Here is a 19,660-nt window from a genome sequence, read left to right on the forward strand (position 1 = left end):
GAGTCCCCCCCCCGCCCCCCCAACCCCCGGTCTCCTTGTTACTCACTCAGCTGCAACCTCACTGGCTTCCTGGATCCTCACATATATCAAGCCACACTCCCCACTTATCACATGTGTGCTGCTTGGAACATTCTTCCCCCAATCTGTATAATTTCTTCACCTCTTTCAAGTCCCTATTTAATTTATCTTCTCTGAAGGTCAAATCCACTCTGACAACCCTATATAAAACTGCAACTCGTCCCCGACGACTATCCAACCCCCTCCCCTCTGCATTCCCAATCTGTCTTTGCATATTGATTTTCTTTTTTCTATAATATTTATCATATTTTGACACAGTGTACAATTTACTTCTATCTATTGTTTACTCTCCCCATTAGAATCTACACCCCATGAGAGCAGAGATGTTTGTCTATTTTGTTCACTGATCTATATCCATTGGAACAGTTTAGAATAGTGCATGGAACATGGTAGCTGCTCAATATATATCTGTTGAAGGAATGAATGAATCATTCTTCTCTCTTAGCCTGAGTTTTAGTTCTAGATGGGCAACACGTTCCAAAGTTTATTCCCATCTCCCTCTCCCTCCCAGGTTACAAGCTTGTTTAGTTATTTCTTTTTCTTTGAGATACTCTGAAACTTTGTCTCAAAAAAAATTTTGATCTCTTTAAAAACTTTAAACCATACTCCAAATACAGAAGTAACTTGATTAGTAATTCTCTTATGCTTAATAATTGCATCATTCAGCACAGATATTGAGGTTACAATCTTATTTTAAATTTTTTAAAATAGTTTATACTCTACAGTTGTAATATTGAAAACCAGATACAGGTTAAGAAATTGGAATTCAGGGGTAAATAAGTGATTTTGGATAACCTATGGAGCATGCCTAAGATTGTCAGAAATGTCTCCTTTTGTGCTGACTTTGAATGACCGAGACCAATAAGTCAAAATCTACCCATTTAGCTCCTCTCTAATTGGCCAGTGTCTCCCCGCTTCTAATTCTATCAGCATTTATATACTCTAACCTATACCCTATCAAGTTGTTATTGGCTTTTGTCCATGCCCTTATGTTGCCTTAATAAGCAAATTACAAGCCTCTAACTGAGTAGTAAATTTCCTTCAATCATGATTCATGTCTTCCTGTGGTGTTCATGGTAAACAAAAGACATTAATAACTTTATCGATCCACATAAAAATAATGATAATTATTAGGTCTAACATTTATTGAAATATAGCCACTCTTTTAAGTGATTTATAAGCATTATAACATTTAATCCTCACAATAATCTTTTAAAGTAGATGCCCTTATCTGCTTCATTTTAAAGATGAGAACACTGTAGCACAGAGAGGCTAACCAGTGTCCTTGAGCAAACATAGCCAGCTACTCAGTGATGAGGCCAAGATTTCAACCCAGGCAGGTTGTGCCAGATCCTGCTGAGTTAAACACAGACCACTTCTGCCTTTCAGAGGGAGTACTGAGCCCCAGTGGTAGGAAGCTGAGAATACCAGGCTCCAGAATCATGTCAACAAGTGATCTCAATTCATCCATTTATATTTCTTACTATAAACTGATGCCATAAAAGTGTTCCTTAATTTATTCAAAAGAGTTTATCTATTACATAATTGAAAATACCTTTACAATCCCATGGGAAATCAGTAATGGAGAGAAGTAATGGAGAAAAGGAAAGAAGCTTGGTAAGATGATAGTTGAAAAAGAGGCTAATACTGTCAGGTTGGTAATTAAGAAATGACCATCTATTACAACATTTCAAATAATGTTGGTTTATGCTTAAAGGACATTTGAGTGAAAATCATGACAAGGATTATAAATACATTTGTGGCATTGGTTGGATTTTGCTCTCCATTTCTGATACGGACAGAAATATTCTTTCTTTACTACTAATAGGTCAAAGTACTACAAATGCAAACATGCTATTTTACTTAGCATTAATGAAATGCTCTCTGGAATTAAGAATATTTAAATAATAATAGTAATAATAATAGATATCATTTACTGAGGCAAATAGATTAAGGAACATGCCTGGTGGCACATTTCTAGAAAGTGGGGGTCCCAGGATTGTGGTCTACCCCCAGAGCCTTCCTTCTTAATCTACACACAACAGCTTTGGCACACTGAAATCACATAGGAGATTTAACAATATATACCATACATCACACATGTCCCTCTGAAAGTCAGTGAGACTTAAGAGATGGTTATATAAATATCAGTTGATAGAATCTATTGAGGGCTTAAGGTGCACTGAAAACTATACTAGGAGCTAGGGCGGGAGAAAGGAAAAGAGGAAATAAATACGACATTTACAATTTTAAATTAGAGCTCATAATTTTTGCTATTGAGGCCAGAGGGGGAATATACCATATTTTTTCCAGAAAAGCTTAAAGTCACCTGCATTCTTTAGTAATTTCCTTTTTTCCTATCAAACTTACAGGGAAAATAAAGAGACCATTCCATTCTCTGCACTCTGTAGCACCTGTACACACCACCAGTCTAATCCTTACTCTACTATACTGCAGTAGGTTTAACTTGACAATCTAAAGCCAAAGTGTGAGTCTTAAGATGAGAACTGGATCTTCTTATCTTTGCATTTCTTTTGCCTAGTACACAGTTTGTGCTCAGTATTTGTTGAAACAGATTAAAACAAAATGTAATCTAGGTAGAAACGTGTGCATACATGATAAAAAGGTAAAATACGCCTTTACAGCCTCCACCCACATAATACTTATTTAAGAGAATTTAATGTAAAATATGCACAAATCAGAACTTAATCTATTTAAAAGTATATTTCAAATATGAAGTATGTGAAGTATATACTTCGAGTACCCTCATTTTCTTTCTTCAAAAGCGTAATCTGTATAAATGGCAATAATAAACACAATATTTTGTATAAACCAAACATAGTGGCCTGAGCAGTCCGGAAAAGGAAAATGACAGGTTTAGCTCCCAGGAGAAATGAAAGGGCCAGAGGCAAGCAGCTCAGTGACCTTGTGACTAGATTTTAATAGTTGATATTTGGTCCCCACCTTGAACCACAGGTTCTCCAGGTCAAGGCTGTGCCTTAGTCTGCCATCTTGAGGACTGGAGCCCCACAGCTAGCGCCTTGCTAAGTTGACCAGCCTTCCTTGACACGGCCCACTAGCAACACACTCTCTGAATTCTTGCTCTGCCTGTCTGGTTGCATATCTCCCCTGTGCAAATGGACAGGTGCTCAAGTTCACTTACGTGGAACATCCACGGAGGTTCTAGATCTGGAGCACTACTGTCTGACCACCCCACTGCTCCCTAAGAACCAACCTCCAGTTCTTACTGGAAAGGAGACAAAAGCTCTAAAGATCACGTAATTGTAGGCAATGAACACTTTCTACAGCCTTCACTAGCAAAACTTCAACACACTACCATTGGGTACTCCTTTACATACCAGCCAGGAAAAGTATGACCTGATATATAAACTCCAGCACTTTAACCAAGACTTAGCCTCTTAAAACGAAAGAAAAAGGAACATGGTTTTTCCCCTTCTAAACTTTACATTAGTCTTCAGAATTTTCAAATTATTTGTTGTGGAAAACCCAATAATTAAATAAAGGATTAAAATTATTTTAAAATAACATAAACAGTGGATTCATCACTGCGATTCTTACCTGGCTTGTCTGAGAAATACGACGAGTCCGGTTATAAAGGGCCATGCTGTCTCCCTCCCGTGTTCTCTCAATTCTCCAACCCCAAGCCAGCATAGTTTTCAAAGATTCTTTGATTGGCCAGCGATAAATTTCTTTTTCCTAGAGACAAAAAGAAAGAGGAAGAAAACAAACAAATGGGATATTACGAACCTAAATGAAAATAAAAATATTTAACGCGTTGTTCTGAAATAGACTGTCTCCATTTAAAAAAAATTTGATTGGCATGGTTACTTTAAAAATTAAAAAAATTAAAATTCTGAAAAGCAGAGTGTGAACTGAGATCTAGTTTCACTAATGCTGCTAAAAGAGATTCTAGCTTATTATGGCATGGAGGTTCATTGCCTTTAGCTTCTCAGCTCCTGAGACTTTAGATAGAACCTAGAAAGGAGAAACACAATTAGGAAAAAGTGCCAGATTACATGATACATGCGTGAAGGCTTTTCTACCATCTGAATAAATAGAGAAGTAACTCTTCCTCCATCAACACCAAGCTAGAAAATCTTTCTCATTTCATTTGTCAAGATATTGACTTCCTCCCAAAGAAGTAAAACATATGAAAACTTGTAAATAATAAGCATATTGAAATATTATTTCATCATCCCTCATCAAGAAACTCTTAAGAATGGTAAGAATATTTTCTAAAGTCCTTAGAAATATAGGAGATGAATAAAAATCAAAAAGGAATAGAACAATATTAAGTGGAGAAGAGAACAATCAATTAAATCCTGACAGGAAATGGGAATAGAGAGAAAAAGATAAAAGGTAAAAAAAAAAAATGAGACCTTTGAATAAAGGTAAAAATAGTATATATAAAATACACATTTTAATAAGAAATTACATAACAAAGAAAAAATTTTGAAAAGATATTAGAACTTATATAACCTAAAAAATCCCTCACCTTTTCAGATAATAGTTTATATGGCTTCATTAATGGTTGAACTTTAGATGAGTCTGAATATATTTCTCCATAAATCCATCCATTTGCCAACTAAAATAAACAAACATCAAACTGTTTTACGTGGTTTTTTTTTAAGATTTTATTATTTTTTCCTTTTTCTCCCCAAAGCCCCCCAGTACATAGTTGTATATTCTTCGGTGTACATCCTTCTAGTTGTGGCATATGGGACGCTGCCTCAGTGTGGTTTGATGAGCAGTGCCATGTCCGCGCCCAGGACTAGAACAAACGAAACACTGGGCCGCCTGCAGCAGAGCACACGAACTTAACCACTCGGCCAAGGGGCCAGCCCCTTATGTGTGTTTTTAACTTTAGAGAGTATACATGTGCATGTGTCTAAGTGTGTATTTGGTAAAATAAATCTAAAATGAACCAAAATAATGATTAAGGTTTGAATTTTATCCAGCATAAGTCAATATAAAGATTTCTAACCTAATCAATACTATTTTGAGTAACCACCTGGGACAAATCTGTTCATCCAGAGATTAAAAACACCCAGTGGTCCTTGAACAGACCCAGGTCTGTGCTTGTGTCAATCAGCTCTCCCCCCGGAAGGAGGCTGCAGGTCACAGGGCCCCTGTGATATTTATTCTAGTACCTCTTGGGACCCTCACCTGTTACACGTGTATTTGAAACACTCCTTTTAAACAGGAAAACTAGAGTATGCCATTTTATTTGGAAGCTTCCCTAAATAATGCTGCTTGTTTTGCCCACTCCTATATCCAATTATCTTTCAACACATTTGTTCCAATTATTTTGCCTGTATAATTTCATACATATCACCGTTTCCCATATCACATCTGCCTAGGGAATCTGGGTAACTAGACAGGAACAGATCAGTACTGCTGTCTTCTCCATCACCATGCCCACCAGCTCAGTACTTAACAGTCTTCACATAAAACCAACACTTAACTCTTACTGATTCACCTAGTAAGTCAATTAAATTACTGAAGAAAGAGCCACACGTTTATCAAAACAAAAAGATGGTTTCTCAGAGGGAGCAGGGACTGGGTTGGTCAGGACACGGATTGAAGCCTCATGTGAAGTCTAGCAGAATGATACTGAGTTGGTGCATAACAGAAGTGTCTGTTGGAACCTTTGCTGTTGGATTTTTGCTTCACCAAATCACTCTCTGCTTATTTTGGATCCCTGCATCATCTCAAGTCAGTGTCTCCGACAAACTTATTTTAACCACCCCTTTCTCAAGTTTAAATGAGACAGCATAAATGTGACTACTCAGGCATAACGTTTCCTCTAGAAAATCTCATAATATGTAGGACTCCTGTCACAGGTTGCCACTGGTTTACTCATCTCATTCGGGTTGGGTTTTTTTGTCAATACAAATAAAACATGTCATCTGTCCAGGTAATCTACGTTTATTGAACTGCAGACCCACTTAGCAACAAGAAACACAACAGACGATTAGAAAGTGTGACTGATCACTAAATGCTCATTAATAATTTTAAAGATTTTATCTAATCTATACATAAAGCTAAAGTTTCCTTAAAGGATTTCTGAACCCTGAGTCACCATTTCTTCCTCAAGCCCCTGATGATTATTACTTTTTACTCCCACAAACAAGGTGTGTTTAGAAACTATACTTATGGCTTAATTAATTGATTCTTTGAATTCTTAAACTGTATTTTTTACCAACACAAATACTCTTATTCATATGTGTATCAGTGGCAGAACCAGCTAAATATTATATTAGCAAATCGTAATTAAGTGCTCTTTGTGAATCTAGAGAAAGCTCTCCCTTTAAAGTAATCAGTCGTCATAGTCAGGAATCTCTGAGTGACTAGTCATTAGGTACATTCAGTACTGAATTAGAATGTGACACCCTGACTTTTACCTTGTCCATTGACCATTTGTCATGGGAGTGTTCTGCATATTTGTTAATGAAGTATTCCAACTTCTCAGGAATTGTAATACTATGAGAAAAATAAAGAAAAAAAGCTTCATTTTCACAGGATTTACAGGGAATCATATTAATCATTTACTCACAACTTATGACTGCTTAAATCTCATTTGATGCACAACTGTTACAAAATCATTTTAACAAGGTATTGCTTTCCCATATTGTAGAACAATATAAGAAAAGTCAAGCAGATAATGTTCTTTCTGCTCATCTTACACTGATTCATACTTTACTGTATCTTAATATAAGTTATAGATAAAAATTACACATAGTATAAACAAAAATAATTAAAATACATTCAAAGATGAGGTCAAAAGATTATACCAGAAAAAAGTTTAAAAACCTGACTCAAGATCTGGTTAGAGTGAGCAAGCTTAAAGACATGTTTCTCTCCCATGTTTGTTCTTTGAAGTTAGTCTCCCTTTGACTTAACTCTTCTGCAACAAGTATAAATTGGTAAAAGACTGCTGAAATCTGACGTGTTAAATTTTAAAAATGAACGAAAATTTTAAATTAATTTCATACAGCTAGTGCTGTGTTAATGATTTGAAATATTAATGGTCCATATATAATATTCTAAATGTTACTAATACGGACTATAGGGAAAAGTTATTAACAAACTCATGCTTTATGATTTTGATAACATTTAGTTTTGATTCCTTTCATGTTTAAATAAATATTTAATCTCTTGAGCAGATGTTGAGTGCATGCAGTTGATGACCAACTCTGATGGTAAATGTAAGACTTGGGAATATCAAATTTATCTATGAATGGAAAATTTATATATATATAATTCCATTCATTAATGAATATAACTTAACACAATTAACTTTGAGAATAGAATTCTATTTAAACCGAGTATAATGAGATACATCACTGTTGTTTTCCAGCAATGTTATCAGTCAGTAATTGAACCATATGAAATACACATACTTAAGTACCAAAATATAAAAATCACAAAGACAGAAATTTTTGATATCACTATGCAAACCTAATCTGTTAAGAAGTCCCCAAAGGGGCAAGCTTAGGTAAATGAATACACATGCCCAACATTGTTAATTAATTAGATTTAATTAATCAACACCAAAACCATGACCTTGTTCTGATGTTATTTTAAAATTCTGGATTATATTGTACGTTAGCAAGCCACAAACTTACCCACGTAGGAATGTGAACATGTGATATTTTGGTTTACTTACTTTGGAAGAGATACAAAGGATCAATCACATAAGCCAAATACTGGGGGTAGAGTCTTTTCTCACAGGACTGTCATCAAATACCAAACATGCAAATTTAAGGCATTATCAAACTAATGGCATACCACTGGGGTTGTAATTGTGATGTGGTTACGGAAGCTAAATCAGCTGGGGGACCGCCCAGAAGCCTGAAAGTTACTCCCAAGCAAACTGAGATGCCACGGATAGGAGCCATCAGTGACTACCTTGCTAACATTGATCTTGCCCAGTCACCATGAAACTGACAATATAATGTGGCATAAACAGGCAGCTTTCCCAGCCAATGGGAAACCATGGTGCTACTTAAAGACAGCAACAACAACAACAATGTTGAGACTCCAGACACCTGAACTACCCAAGATCTTATTTGTAGAACAATTTATGCAACTAAGTACATGTAAGAAGTTTTATGTTAAGTAATGTTTTGTCTGTAGTTAAGGTTGTCACAGTGTATTCTAACTGCATGCTAAAGTTTCCACAAATATTCTCATTTGATATTCCCTTTAATCTCATGCTGTGCTTTATGATGCTGAACATCAGCTGGTAACCCTCCGCCTTGCTGAGATGTAGTGATGGTGAAATGATTCCCCTCAGCTCACAGAAACAGTTTGCACTGCATGCTGGGATCATCCTGAGTCAAAGATGCTACACAGAGGTTGGTTGCAATTATTAATAAACATTGAGGGTAAGTTTTCTACTAAAAATGTAACTGATATACTTTCTTGATTCTCACTATTATAGAATTACCATGTGGTTACCTAGAGAGAATCCTGATTGTGTTAAGAGTATCCTAGAAAGTACATCTTATCTACTTCTGATATTTGTATAATCATTATTATCACTACTATCATTTTGTCAAGTAAAGGGACCCCTATTAAAAGGATACCAATTCAAAGGGGGCATGGATTAGAGAAAGTTCACTTTAGTACCTTATTCAATTTCAGACTTCACACATCATTTACAATAAAAATCTGCTGCAATAGAAAGAGTCCATACTTTGAGGTATCAACAGGTTGTGGGTTAAAGTTCCCTTCAGAATCCATTGATGACTGTTTTTCCATCATACTGACATAATTTGACTCCATGTAGTCTGGAGGCAAAGCTCCCGCAACTGCACTCAGGCATGGCAGTGCCAGTTTGAAAAGTTCTTGTTCGTATTTCTGGGAAGAAATGGAGGACCAAGAAAAAAAACGGATATCATTTTACTATTTGGCAAAAGCTGTCAACATAATCACAGTGGCTGATATGACACTGTAGGAGAAACTCTCAATTACCCTGGGCTAACTTAACTCCCTAGCATGTTCTTGCTCTAAAAAATGGAATACACAGCCTTAAATACCATCAGACACAAGAGAAGCTGAAGCTAGATTTGCTGTAGTTGCAGCATAAGAAGGGTAAAATCTTTTCTTCTCTAAAAGTTTATTCTCCAATATTTGAAATGAAGCAAACTTGAATCTTCCAAATGTATAATGTCTTTACACTATAAACATAATTTTAATCAATGATTATATTCCTTACAGTTAGTTATAGATTATTGTTGCACCACATTATAAAGACTATACATGAAAAATACATAAAGAAACATTCCAGGGGGCTGGCCCCACGGCCGAGTGGTTAAGTTCACGTGCTCTGCTTCAGCGGCACAGGGTTTGCCAGTTCATATCCTGGGTGCAGACCTACACACCACTCATCAAGCCATGCTGTGGCAGCATCCCACATAAAAGAACTTGAATGACTTACAACTAGGATATACAACTACGTACTCAGGCTTCAGGGAGAGGAAAAAAAAAAAGAGGAAGACTGGCAACAGATGTTAGCTCAGGGCCAATCTTCCCGACCAAGAAGCATGAAAAAAGAAACATTCCAGAGAGTAAAACATTTTAACCTTATGTAGTTATACATATAGATTATACAAAATCAAAATTTCTGGGAAAGAGTATTTGTATATTAATTACATAATTAGTTAAATTTATATTCATAGATTTTTTTTAAAAAATCAAAAAAAATAATTATTTGGAAGTTATCTCACTTTAAATATTCAATTTTAAATTAATGTCGTAAATTCTTCTAAAAATACATTCTAGATATTATTTTAAAAGGACTCTCAGTTTACCAAAGGCAATTCAGCAAGAAAAAGCATCCAGCCAGAGCGATCAAATGTACTCACAAACCAATTTTCCCCTATTATGGAGCACACTTCTGGTTATATGACTCCAGTCATCTAATAATGTCTAGCTGGGAATTCAAACTGGTTTTGATTAGTAATTTAAGCATAAGCATACAAAGTATGTTGTTCTGACTTTCCATGAAATACTACCGTCCAGTCTTCTGAAAGGATATGAACCATTCATTATAAACATGGCAACTATAAGGGAATGTCACGTATATAAAGCAACTCTGAGTGGAGGTACTTAAATCCCATAGCAGCAAAGTGGGAAAAGTCAGTGAGGGCCACTGGAATATTATAATTTTACCAGCTTCAATATTTTTATTTTTTGATAAGATTTCTTCAGGCTTTAGAAGATTGGGGGGGAGGTGACTGGGGAGGGTTTAACTTCAAATAAGTCAAAATGCACAGAAAGTGATCAAACCATGGGCATAATTTCCTGAAATGCTCAGCCATTTTTAACCCAGAATGTGTTATTATCACAAGGAACATGCTACCTTAACGATTATGAAAAGTCGACATAAATTGCACTCTCAACATTTGTTGTAAGTTGAGAAAAGAGAAAAAATAAAACACTTGGCTTTTTATTATTTTATCACACAGACAAAATATTTCACCACACAAATAAACCCACAAAATAGTAAATTACCTTTTGAGACAGGGCGTCAAAAATGCCCCAGAACAACTTTCTTGATAAATGAAGTTCTTCTTCCGAGGCAGCTCCGAAGTTCCCCCACCCTCCAGGCAGGCAGTAATATTTCCAGCATCTTTCATAATGATTTGTCAGCAGCTACATGGGAAAACAATGATAAAAACAATGAGCTAAAGACAAATTTTATATTTTCTCCATTTCCTCCCATATGGAATTCTAGTGCCATATAACTGAAAGGAAACTGCTCAGTCCACATCAATTCTTTCAGAGAATATTATTACCTTCAATACTATGTCTCTTTCAAATTTATCACATGTTGATCAAAGTATGAGGACCAAACACCCAATTTTACAAATCACTCTATCTTGAACAGCATTCTTTATGAGATTCTTTGCTTATCATTTACTCACAATTTTATGCATTATTATCCCCTGGAATCCGTGCATATAACAAAGGAATTGATTTCAGGCGACCCAGAGGCACAAGTAAGTACCTAAAATGTGCATTCTAAGGGAACTATACTGCTGAATATTTTTGCTTCCTGTCTGCCTATCCGTAATGATCACACCTTATGTTTTGCTTCAGAACTTCCATCTCTAAGTAAATTTCAAAACTGCCCTACTTCAATAATTTCTTTATCTATATTTCTTTGGTGGCTATGGATGCAATTTATTATCTTACTGAATGTCTATGTTGGTTCTTAGGTTTCACCTATGTATATTTTGTTTGCTCAGGACTAAATCAGAAGTTCAAAGACAAGAGCAGAATTTTTCATTTATTTGGCAGCTCTTACGATAATTCATTCTTGATCTATAAAGTAACAAGTATTCACTATTTGCCAAATTAATAAAATGAACTTTGCGAGTCAACAGTAAAATTTTGGACTCTCTCTTCTACATCTAAGGAGGGAAATAAATTGATAGGGATTATTGTTATTAAAACTAACTACATCTCTCACTGTAGAAATATTTCTAGCTTAGTCTCCCTTTCAGTTACAAAACATACACACACACACAATTTAGGAATCTTAAATGATGAAATATTGAGATCTAATTTGCTTGGATTAACATGGAAATATCTATAATGCAAAAGAGTGTTATCACATAAAGTGATACTGTGGGGCCAGCCCGGTGGTGCAGCAGTTAAGTTCACACGTTTCGCTTCTCCACAGCCCGGGGTTTGCTGGTTCGGATCCCAGGTGCGGACATGGCACCACTTGGCACGCCACGCTGTGGTAGGTGTCCCACATAGAAAGTAGAGGAAGATGGGCATGGATGTTAAGGCCAGTCTTCCTCAGCAAAAAGAGGAGGATTGGGAGCAGTTAGCTCAGGGCTAATCTTCCCCAAATAAATAAATAAATAAATAAATAAATAAAAAATAAATAAACTGATACTCTTTTTCGGATATCTTTCAGCTTACTTGTATCAAGAAAATTTGCATGACAAGGGCTATCACTGATGATAAAACCCGGAAAAATGAGACTATCAGCAAGGATATAACTTACTTTATATAATTCATTAATTTCTCTAAATTTCTTAAACCAAAATCAATTTTCATAGAGAAAGACTGGTTTTGCTAAACACCTAGGGATGCTTAGTGCAACAGCAGCTCAAAAGCAGCAGCTCGTTCATATCTCAAACGTCTCTTTTACAGCACGATTATTCTTTGGCCATGAGGAAAAATGACGCTTCCTCGATGGCAGTGCAGAGTGGTCACCTGTAACAGTCCATCGCATGGCCATGACCCCCATGCACAGACCATGCTAGTAGATGTATTAGGATACGTCTAACATCATAATCCTGAGTCTGGATTGCAATATTAGATGACAGGAAAATATTCTCAGGTCAAAAAACAGTTGAAACTTGATCATTCGTGAACAGAATAATAGAGTTGGACAGAGAAAATGTCAATGACTTTTCTACATTCTGTGACAAACTAACTACATATACAGAAAGGTTATCCTTGAAACCTATGAAATGCTATTTGGAAACTGTCATTTGATTACTAACTTAGAAATTGTTGTTTTTAAAGTCTGCTCTTTATCCTTTCAGGTTGTTAATATTTTAGGCCAAACCCATTACCATGTTTTTCAGCCTAAGAATATCTTGGCTCATCTTCTCCTTGTAGCCCATTTTTTCCCATTGATTTGCATGTCCATCGACTTACAGGATACATCTTAGGATTTCCATGGTCTTTTATTACTTGTTTATTTTAGGCTAATATACACATATCTATAACTTGTATGCCCATTTCAATAAGTGGGAGAAATTTTCCAATGTTAAAGGTCAAACATGATGTATCTAAGAGATGTACATGTTGTAATGGGAAACAAAGTCAGAGGACCCAGTAATCAAATAACCACAAATACTTCCTATACTTACCTTAAGAGGCATCTTTGCATGTTCATTTAATAATGGGACATCAAATACTAATCTTCTGAGTAAGTGCTGCATCATAGAAGGTCTCAATTGGCTGGTGGAACAAAGCTAATTTTAATAATGACGGGAAATGTGTCTAAACTAAGTCATTAGATTAAATGATGTACCCAAGAACCTGGACCTATACCTCTCTTCAGATGATGTTAATTTCATGTGTTTCCAATACAAAGACAAACCAATAGTTACATAATTTTATAAAAGGTTACATTTCCAACTCATCTCCATCCCTCAGATCTGAAGACCAATCCCTATTTGTTATGGGAGATGCGCCTCTTCTGCTCCTTCCCTTCCCAATCTCACGCAACTGCAGACCCCACTGTTCCCATTAATTTAGTAAATGCTTCTCCCCTCATTCTAGTGGGTGGGAAGGATCTTCAGTGACCAGATTAGACGCAGAAAGAAGAGGGAGTGTAGGAGCAGGAGGGAGAAAAAAGGCTGAGGCAAATTTTGCCAGAGGAGGAAAGGAAAGACAAGTAATGCACAGTGAACATCTACCGTGTCGGGCAATCCTGACTGCTTCACCTCATTTAATATTTAGAAAATTGATTCCATTTTATGGAATTTGAGGGTCAGGGAGGAGCTAGTCTAATTTTCACTTCCCTCAGCCCATCTGTCTTCTACCCCACATACCACAGAATGAGTGAAAACCTTTCCTTCACCAATGTACAGTCAGGCTTCAAGCCTTCACCTCCAAAAGCTCCCGTCCAATTAGAAAGAAGCCATCACTCCAGCTAGAGGCCTGAGAAATGGCCACTTTCACCGATAGAACTTCAAAAGGAGGGGATATGTTTCTGGGTTTCATGGTAAGACATTTGAACACTTCCGGTTTTCCAGACTGAAGGAAATAGCCTTCATCACTGCCACACGTAAGTAATGCTTTAATATTATACTGTATCACTTTTTATATTTAATGTCTCTTTTTTCTTTTCTCTTCTGGAAGAGGAGTTAAAACCATCACACACAGTGAAAAAAGAATCTACTAATCTTACACTAAAGTGGCCATGGATTCCTCACGCAATCATCCTGCCCACCAACATCCAGAATAGCATAATCGGTCTAACACTTTACCCAACAGCTAGATATCCTAAAGGGGCTTGGAGGAATACTCCTGAACTTGACCAGGAGCAAGGGTGCTCTGCTAAGACTCATACATCAGTACATGGGACTATCTCAAATGAATTAATTTTTTGGCACAGAAATTGTTTCCAAAATTCATAATTTTTCAAGGGCCACACAGTAAATTCTCTTTCTTGAAGAAGAAGAAATTTGGTATTTTTGAGTTACTTGCCCACTTACCCACAAATAGAGAGTAAACAAACTTCTATGGAATCACGTTGAGCTTTGGTAAGTGAGCAGCCTTTAGAAAGTCTATACACAGTATGAAGTAAGGAGTCAATGAGGGAAGCATGGTGCTCTGTGCCAGCAAAAAGAGGAGCACATCTTGTTAACAAAGGCAACACGGCTGTGCAAAGGTACCGATTGAGGGCCAAGGCCATGTCTGTAGCACTCAAAGCAGCCTAAAAAGGAATTGGAGAATAGAAAATCATTTATGTTTGGCAGCAGACAATCTTCAAAGGAATCAACATGTTGACGTACAATTTCACTATCTAGAAAATGGCAAAAAAGATGAAAAATGTAATTGTATTCCTCAGTTATATCTTTAATGTGGTTCATATGATTTTTTTACCACAAAAAACAATCAACTTTCGGGGCTGGCCCCGTGGCCGAGCGGTTAAGTTCGCGCACTCCGCTGCACGCGGCCCAGTGTTTCGTTGGTTCGAATCCTGGGCGCGGACATGACACTGCTCATCAAACCCCGCTGAGGCAGCGTCCCACATGCCACAACTAGAAGGACCCACAACAAGGAATATACAACTATGTACTGGGGGGCTTTGGGGAGAAAAAGGAAAAAATAAAATCTTTAAAAAAAAAAAAAATCAACTTTCAATTGCTCATAAATAAATAAAAATGAGATGATACCTATTTCTTCAAAAAGCCCAAGAGGTTCATGGTCTATAATAAAATGTCAATAGTAGGAAGATGAAGACACTAATGATATCAATGAATATCAGCACTTTACGAGAGGAGGAAAGAGAAAGGAACTTATTCGTCTAACAGATCTCATATTCATAAATTCTTTCTGAATTCTATTTATTAATTTTATTTATATTTCTGCTTATGTCCACTGGCATCAACAATCAAAGGTAGATTGCCTTACTATGTTATCAACTACATTCTTTAGGTTCAGAATTTCATGTGAACACACTCAAGAAAGAAAAAACAAATTTCAGTTTCATTTTTATGATTCTCCTCTCATGGCTTTCAAGAAAGAGCTACTGTCAACTCAAGATCTGATTTCCTCTGAAATAAAGAGGACTTATTTAATTGAGAATAAAAGGAGGTATTATTAACTCCTAGAATAACATTTAGAACTTCAGCTTATTCTACAACATTTCAAACAGCAGAACAGTTGCACCGACAATGGCAGATTCTCCATGTGGACCGCTGGATATACAGGACAGGACCACTGGATATGCGTACAGAGATATCTGTACATTAAAGAATGAAGGCACCAGGATGATATTGTAATTGGCATGACTCAACAATGTCCATTAAGCTTTCTTAAGACTTTAATTGCTTTAATTGAGAAGCATAATTGTTTAGGCCAACTTAGAGGTTAACAGAAGCCACTGTGACCTCTAAAATTAGTGTTATATGAACTTCTTATTGTCTTCCATTGCACCTGATCAGAATTCTTATCTTACTCTTGAGATTGTCAGTTTTCTCCACTATTCAGTGAAATCCTTGAGTACACAGTCTATTTTATTTTCTGCTTGCCCACTGCTTGCCTAAAAATATAATAGATACTCAATAAATATTTGGTGACAATAAATGAATCTATCTATTAAAGAATATCATAAGCCAAAGAACGAAGAGTCAAAAGTCGAGGGAATCAATTGTTTAAATCATTACCGTGTCTAAAGAAGCAGCAGCCCGGAGATCTGGCAGAAAGCCAACCTCTAGAAGATGGAGGAGGAAGTCTTGAACTTCAATTCCATAGACCCTGTCAAGGAACAAAACCATGGCTGCCTTGTGATCTGGGCAAAACCCCGCAGACATGTCAGGCTCCACCACATTCCCATCTAAAAGAGAGAAGGTGACACGTTGTTGTTAATGGCCATGCCATTCATGAGAGAGACTACAAATGGCTACTTTTGTAAAACATGGCATTCTCATGTTTTAAATAAAGTTATCTGTTGACTGGTTTTCTGTTCTTCTACTACCCACAAGCAAGTGCAGGGAACTGACTGAGGAAATATGACAGTACAATTTGAATCCAAGGTCATTTAAATATTACTTTCACATCCATTTGTTAACTGTGTCTATGACAAGAACATAGCATTAAGCTAGATACTAACAAGGAAACAACAAAACATCCAAAATTCACATTGTAAAACTAGGAGTAAATGCCATGAAAAGTTAAAATGTAAAAGTAAGGTTTTCACTCTTTTCAAGAGTAAGAGCTGCTTTTAAACATTAATGAAATCATGTACCCCTATGTGATAATCACGGTACACTTATTTATAGCTTAGGCAATTACAAAATGATGAAACAACTCTATGAGCCAGTTTGACTTTCAAATGAAACATGCTTCATTAATCATAATAGCATTTAACAACATTTAAAACATACTTGAGAGTCATTCTATTTTCTCTATAAACAGTCAGTGCTTGATGCCTATATAGATGAATGAGTCTGATTATAATTCCATAGAGTCATAGGTTGGGGATCATTGATATGAGGAATTAGGGGATTACACGCAAATTTAAAATATCAGAGAACCGGTGCATTCTTGCTTGACCACGTGACAATTATAGCAAACTGTTGCTGATAACACACCATAAGAGTCTACAAATAATATCACAGAATGTTTAAGAATGATGCAATGTTGAAGAAAGAAGGACCCAGGAAAAAATGATTCATGACCATAATGATCCTGAAAGAATAAAGTCAAAACTTTTTTTGTTTTGATTCAACGTCAATGAATGAACTTGATATTTAAATCATGAAATGAACAAATAACAATGTTTTAAGGCAAATTAGATTAAAGGCTAATACCAAATAGCTTCCATAGCTTCTAATAACACCTAATATAACTAATGCTTTCCTTCCTATAATTACAATAATAAGAATAATAGCTCTTGTAGTTTGTGCTGATGTCAGGCACTCTGCTAGGAATGTTACAGACATGATCTCATACAGTTTTCACAAGAACACCATGAAGTTAGTATTATTATCTTCATTTAACAGAAGATGAAAACCGATCTTTAGGGAAGTTAAATAATTTGTCCAAGTTCAAGGCTGTACACCTAGTAATTGGAAAAGTTAGATTTAAGCTAAGAAAAATTGGATTTAAAATCCAACCAAAGTTAATTTAGTTGTGAGGTTAAATCAGCATGCTATAATTTTCAATTAAAAATCTATATGAAATTCCAGTTCAATTTTCCTAAAAATCACATTATAGGTAATTTATATATATAAGATTCTATTATTTTAACATATAGCTGTGCCTAAGGAAATGATTGATCAACTCGTTGATCCTAAAATTAGGATTTGTTATTTATTTATTTATTTATTTATTTATTTATTTTTAGGTGAGGAAGAGTAGCCATGAGCTAACATCTGTTGCCAATCCTCCTCTTTTTGCTGAGGAAGATTGGCTCTGTCCTAACAACTGTGCCCATCTTCCTCTATTTTATATGTGGGACACCTGCCACAGCATGGCTTGACAAGTGGTGCAAAGGTCTACACCTGGGATCTGAACCTGTGAACCTTGGGCCACCCAAGCGGAGTGCATGAACTTAACCACTACACCACCAGGCCAGTCCCTAGGGTTTGTTTTTCAAACACTTATTCAAGTAGACATTCATTTTAAGGAATTCTACAACTATATCAGCCTGGGAATCAAGATTCATCCATTTGCTACAGTTACTGTTTTATTTGTCATCATCTCCTCAAACAAGCTGAAGACAATAAAGCTGACGAACCGCCTCCTCCCAGACTTCTAGCCTTTGAACTGGAATGAGGAGGGCCTCTTGCACAGCTGTACCCTGTGGTACCTGCATTATCCATTTGCCTGAAATTATCGCTCAGACAGTCTGTTCACACCTGCCTGGGCCAAGGGCTGCAGGGACAGAACATCTACTTTCAGGATTATCTGCTTGTCCCTCAAGTTTTCTGAACCCCTCCTTCTTTATTAGTCTGGGCCACACTCAAGTTCTAGAATAAGTATGATAAAAACGTTTGAGAAAGGCTTTAGCTAATACTGAGGTGGGGGGACGACTAACATTTAGAGGTAAACTTCTCATTCTAAATATAGAACATATAGTAATTATTACTGATAATTTGTGATGCTTAAACAACAACAACCATGACAATGACTTGTCATTGAAACATATGAAGAAATATTGATGGCTTAAGTTTTAAAGTTGATTTAAATGCATAACACGGCGAAATAAAAACACATAGGTTTCTGTCTATATTCTCTGTAAAAGGAAAGAGGTGAAAGAAAAATGTAGAAATTTAACAATGACCAATGGATTACATTTTAAAAACTAACTTTCAGTGCGATTGTGATAGTTCACAAAGAAATCCTTTAAATCCCAAAGTAGACAATATACTGCATATTTATAAAGAAAAACATCACAAAAATAATATTACTGTAGCATAACTAAGTAGAACAGGAAAGAATCAACTTGAAAAATCTTGAAGGCTGGTGAAGACACATCAACTGGAGGAAAACGGGGTATACTGGAGGAAATTGGGGAAATTCTGGAAGGGACATTCGGACGCTCTTAGAGTTCCTGTTCTTGGTTCTTTGTTATCACAAATTCTAACCTTAAAAATTTAGCCCTTCTCTGTTTCCTAATCTGTGTGTCACTGGTATTTTCTGATCTTTTTCCTAAAAGTGTCCCTTTTGTGGCTCAAAATGTAGGGGAATGAAAAGATGTCTTACTCAAGTAAACGAACACGAGTTAAAGGAGAGGTAAAAAGAAGGTAAACGAGAAAATCTGTATAGACACAAGAAAAAGAAACTGCCTGAAGTGGGGAAGACAAAAAGGTATGGGACAATTTGTAAGTTTAACCTTCCCTAAAATTATGAGTGTCCAATTATTATGGCTGTTTGTGTCACTGGGAGGTTTGGGTCTGTAAGGTTAGCACACACGAAACCTGACTTTCTCATAATCACATGGCTGGCAAGTAGGGTGAGCCTCCTTCAGTTACAGAGAGATCCCTTCATTCTAGGCTTGAGGTATTAATAGCCAATCTTCTCTGGGGCACAATTAATGAAAGAAAAGGATAACAACATGCACTTTCTATCTGATTCTGTTGTTGTTCTAAAATTAGAAGTTTATACAAAAATGAAATATGTAACAATATCCAACAAAGTATTGAAAACTGAACAAAATTGAAACTGGAAAAAGGAAAACTAAAGTATAATTTGGGATCTAAGACATCTTTTAGGTGCCTTCAATAATGGCTTAAATCTTTTTTATGGGAGGCAGACAGTGAACTGCCAACAGGGAACCGGGCCTCGG

General features: G+C 36.2%; 1 protein-coding gene across 1 annotated transcript in view; it reads right to left on the bottom strand.

The window, feature by feature from the left end:
* The window catches only part of RYR2 (ryanodine receptor 2), a 689,571-nt gene that overhangs the window by 159,240 nt on the left and 510,671 nt on the right, over positions 1-19,660 (bottom strand). Inside the window, exons 49-56 of the mRNA XM_070568189.1 lie at positions 16,035-16,204; positions 14,358-14,578; positions 13,005-13,095; positions 10,621-10,761; positions 8,801-8,964; positions 6,504-6,582; positions 4,595-4,684; positions 3,658-3,795 (exon numbers count right to left, since the gene is read on the bottom strand). Coding sequence (XP_070424290.1) covers positions 3,658-3,795; positions 4,595-4,684; positions 6,504-6,582; positions 8,801-8,964; positions 10,621-10,761; positions 13,005-13,095; positions 14,358-14,578; positions 16,035-16,204 — 1,094 coding nt within the window. The remainder of the gene's footprint in view (positions 1-3,657; positions 3,796-4,594; positions 4,685-6,503; positions 6,583-8,800; positions 8,965-10,620; positions 10,762-13,004; positions 13,096-14,357; positions 14,579-16,034; positions 16,205-19,660) is intronic.

The sequence above is a fragment of the Equus przewalskii genome, chromosome 1 (genome assembly GCF_037783145.1).
Source record: "Equus przewalskii isolate Varuska chromosome 1, EquPr2, whole genome shotgun sequence".
Taxonomy (NCBI): domain Eukaryota; kingdom Metazoa; phylum Chordata; class Mammalia; order Perissodactyla; family Equidae; genus Equus; species Equus przewalskii.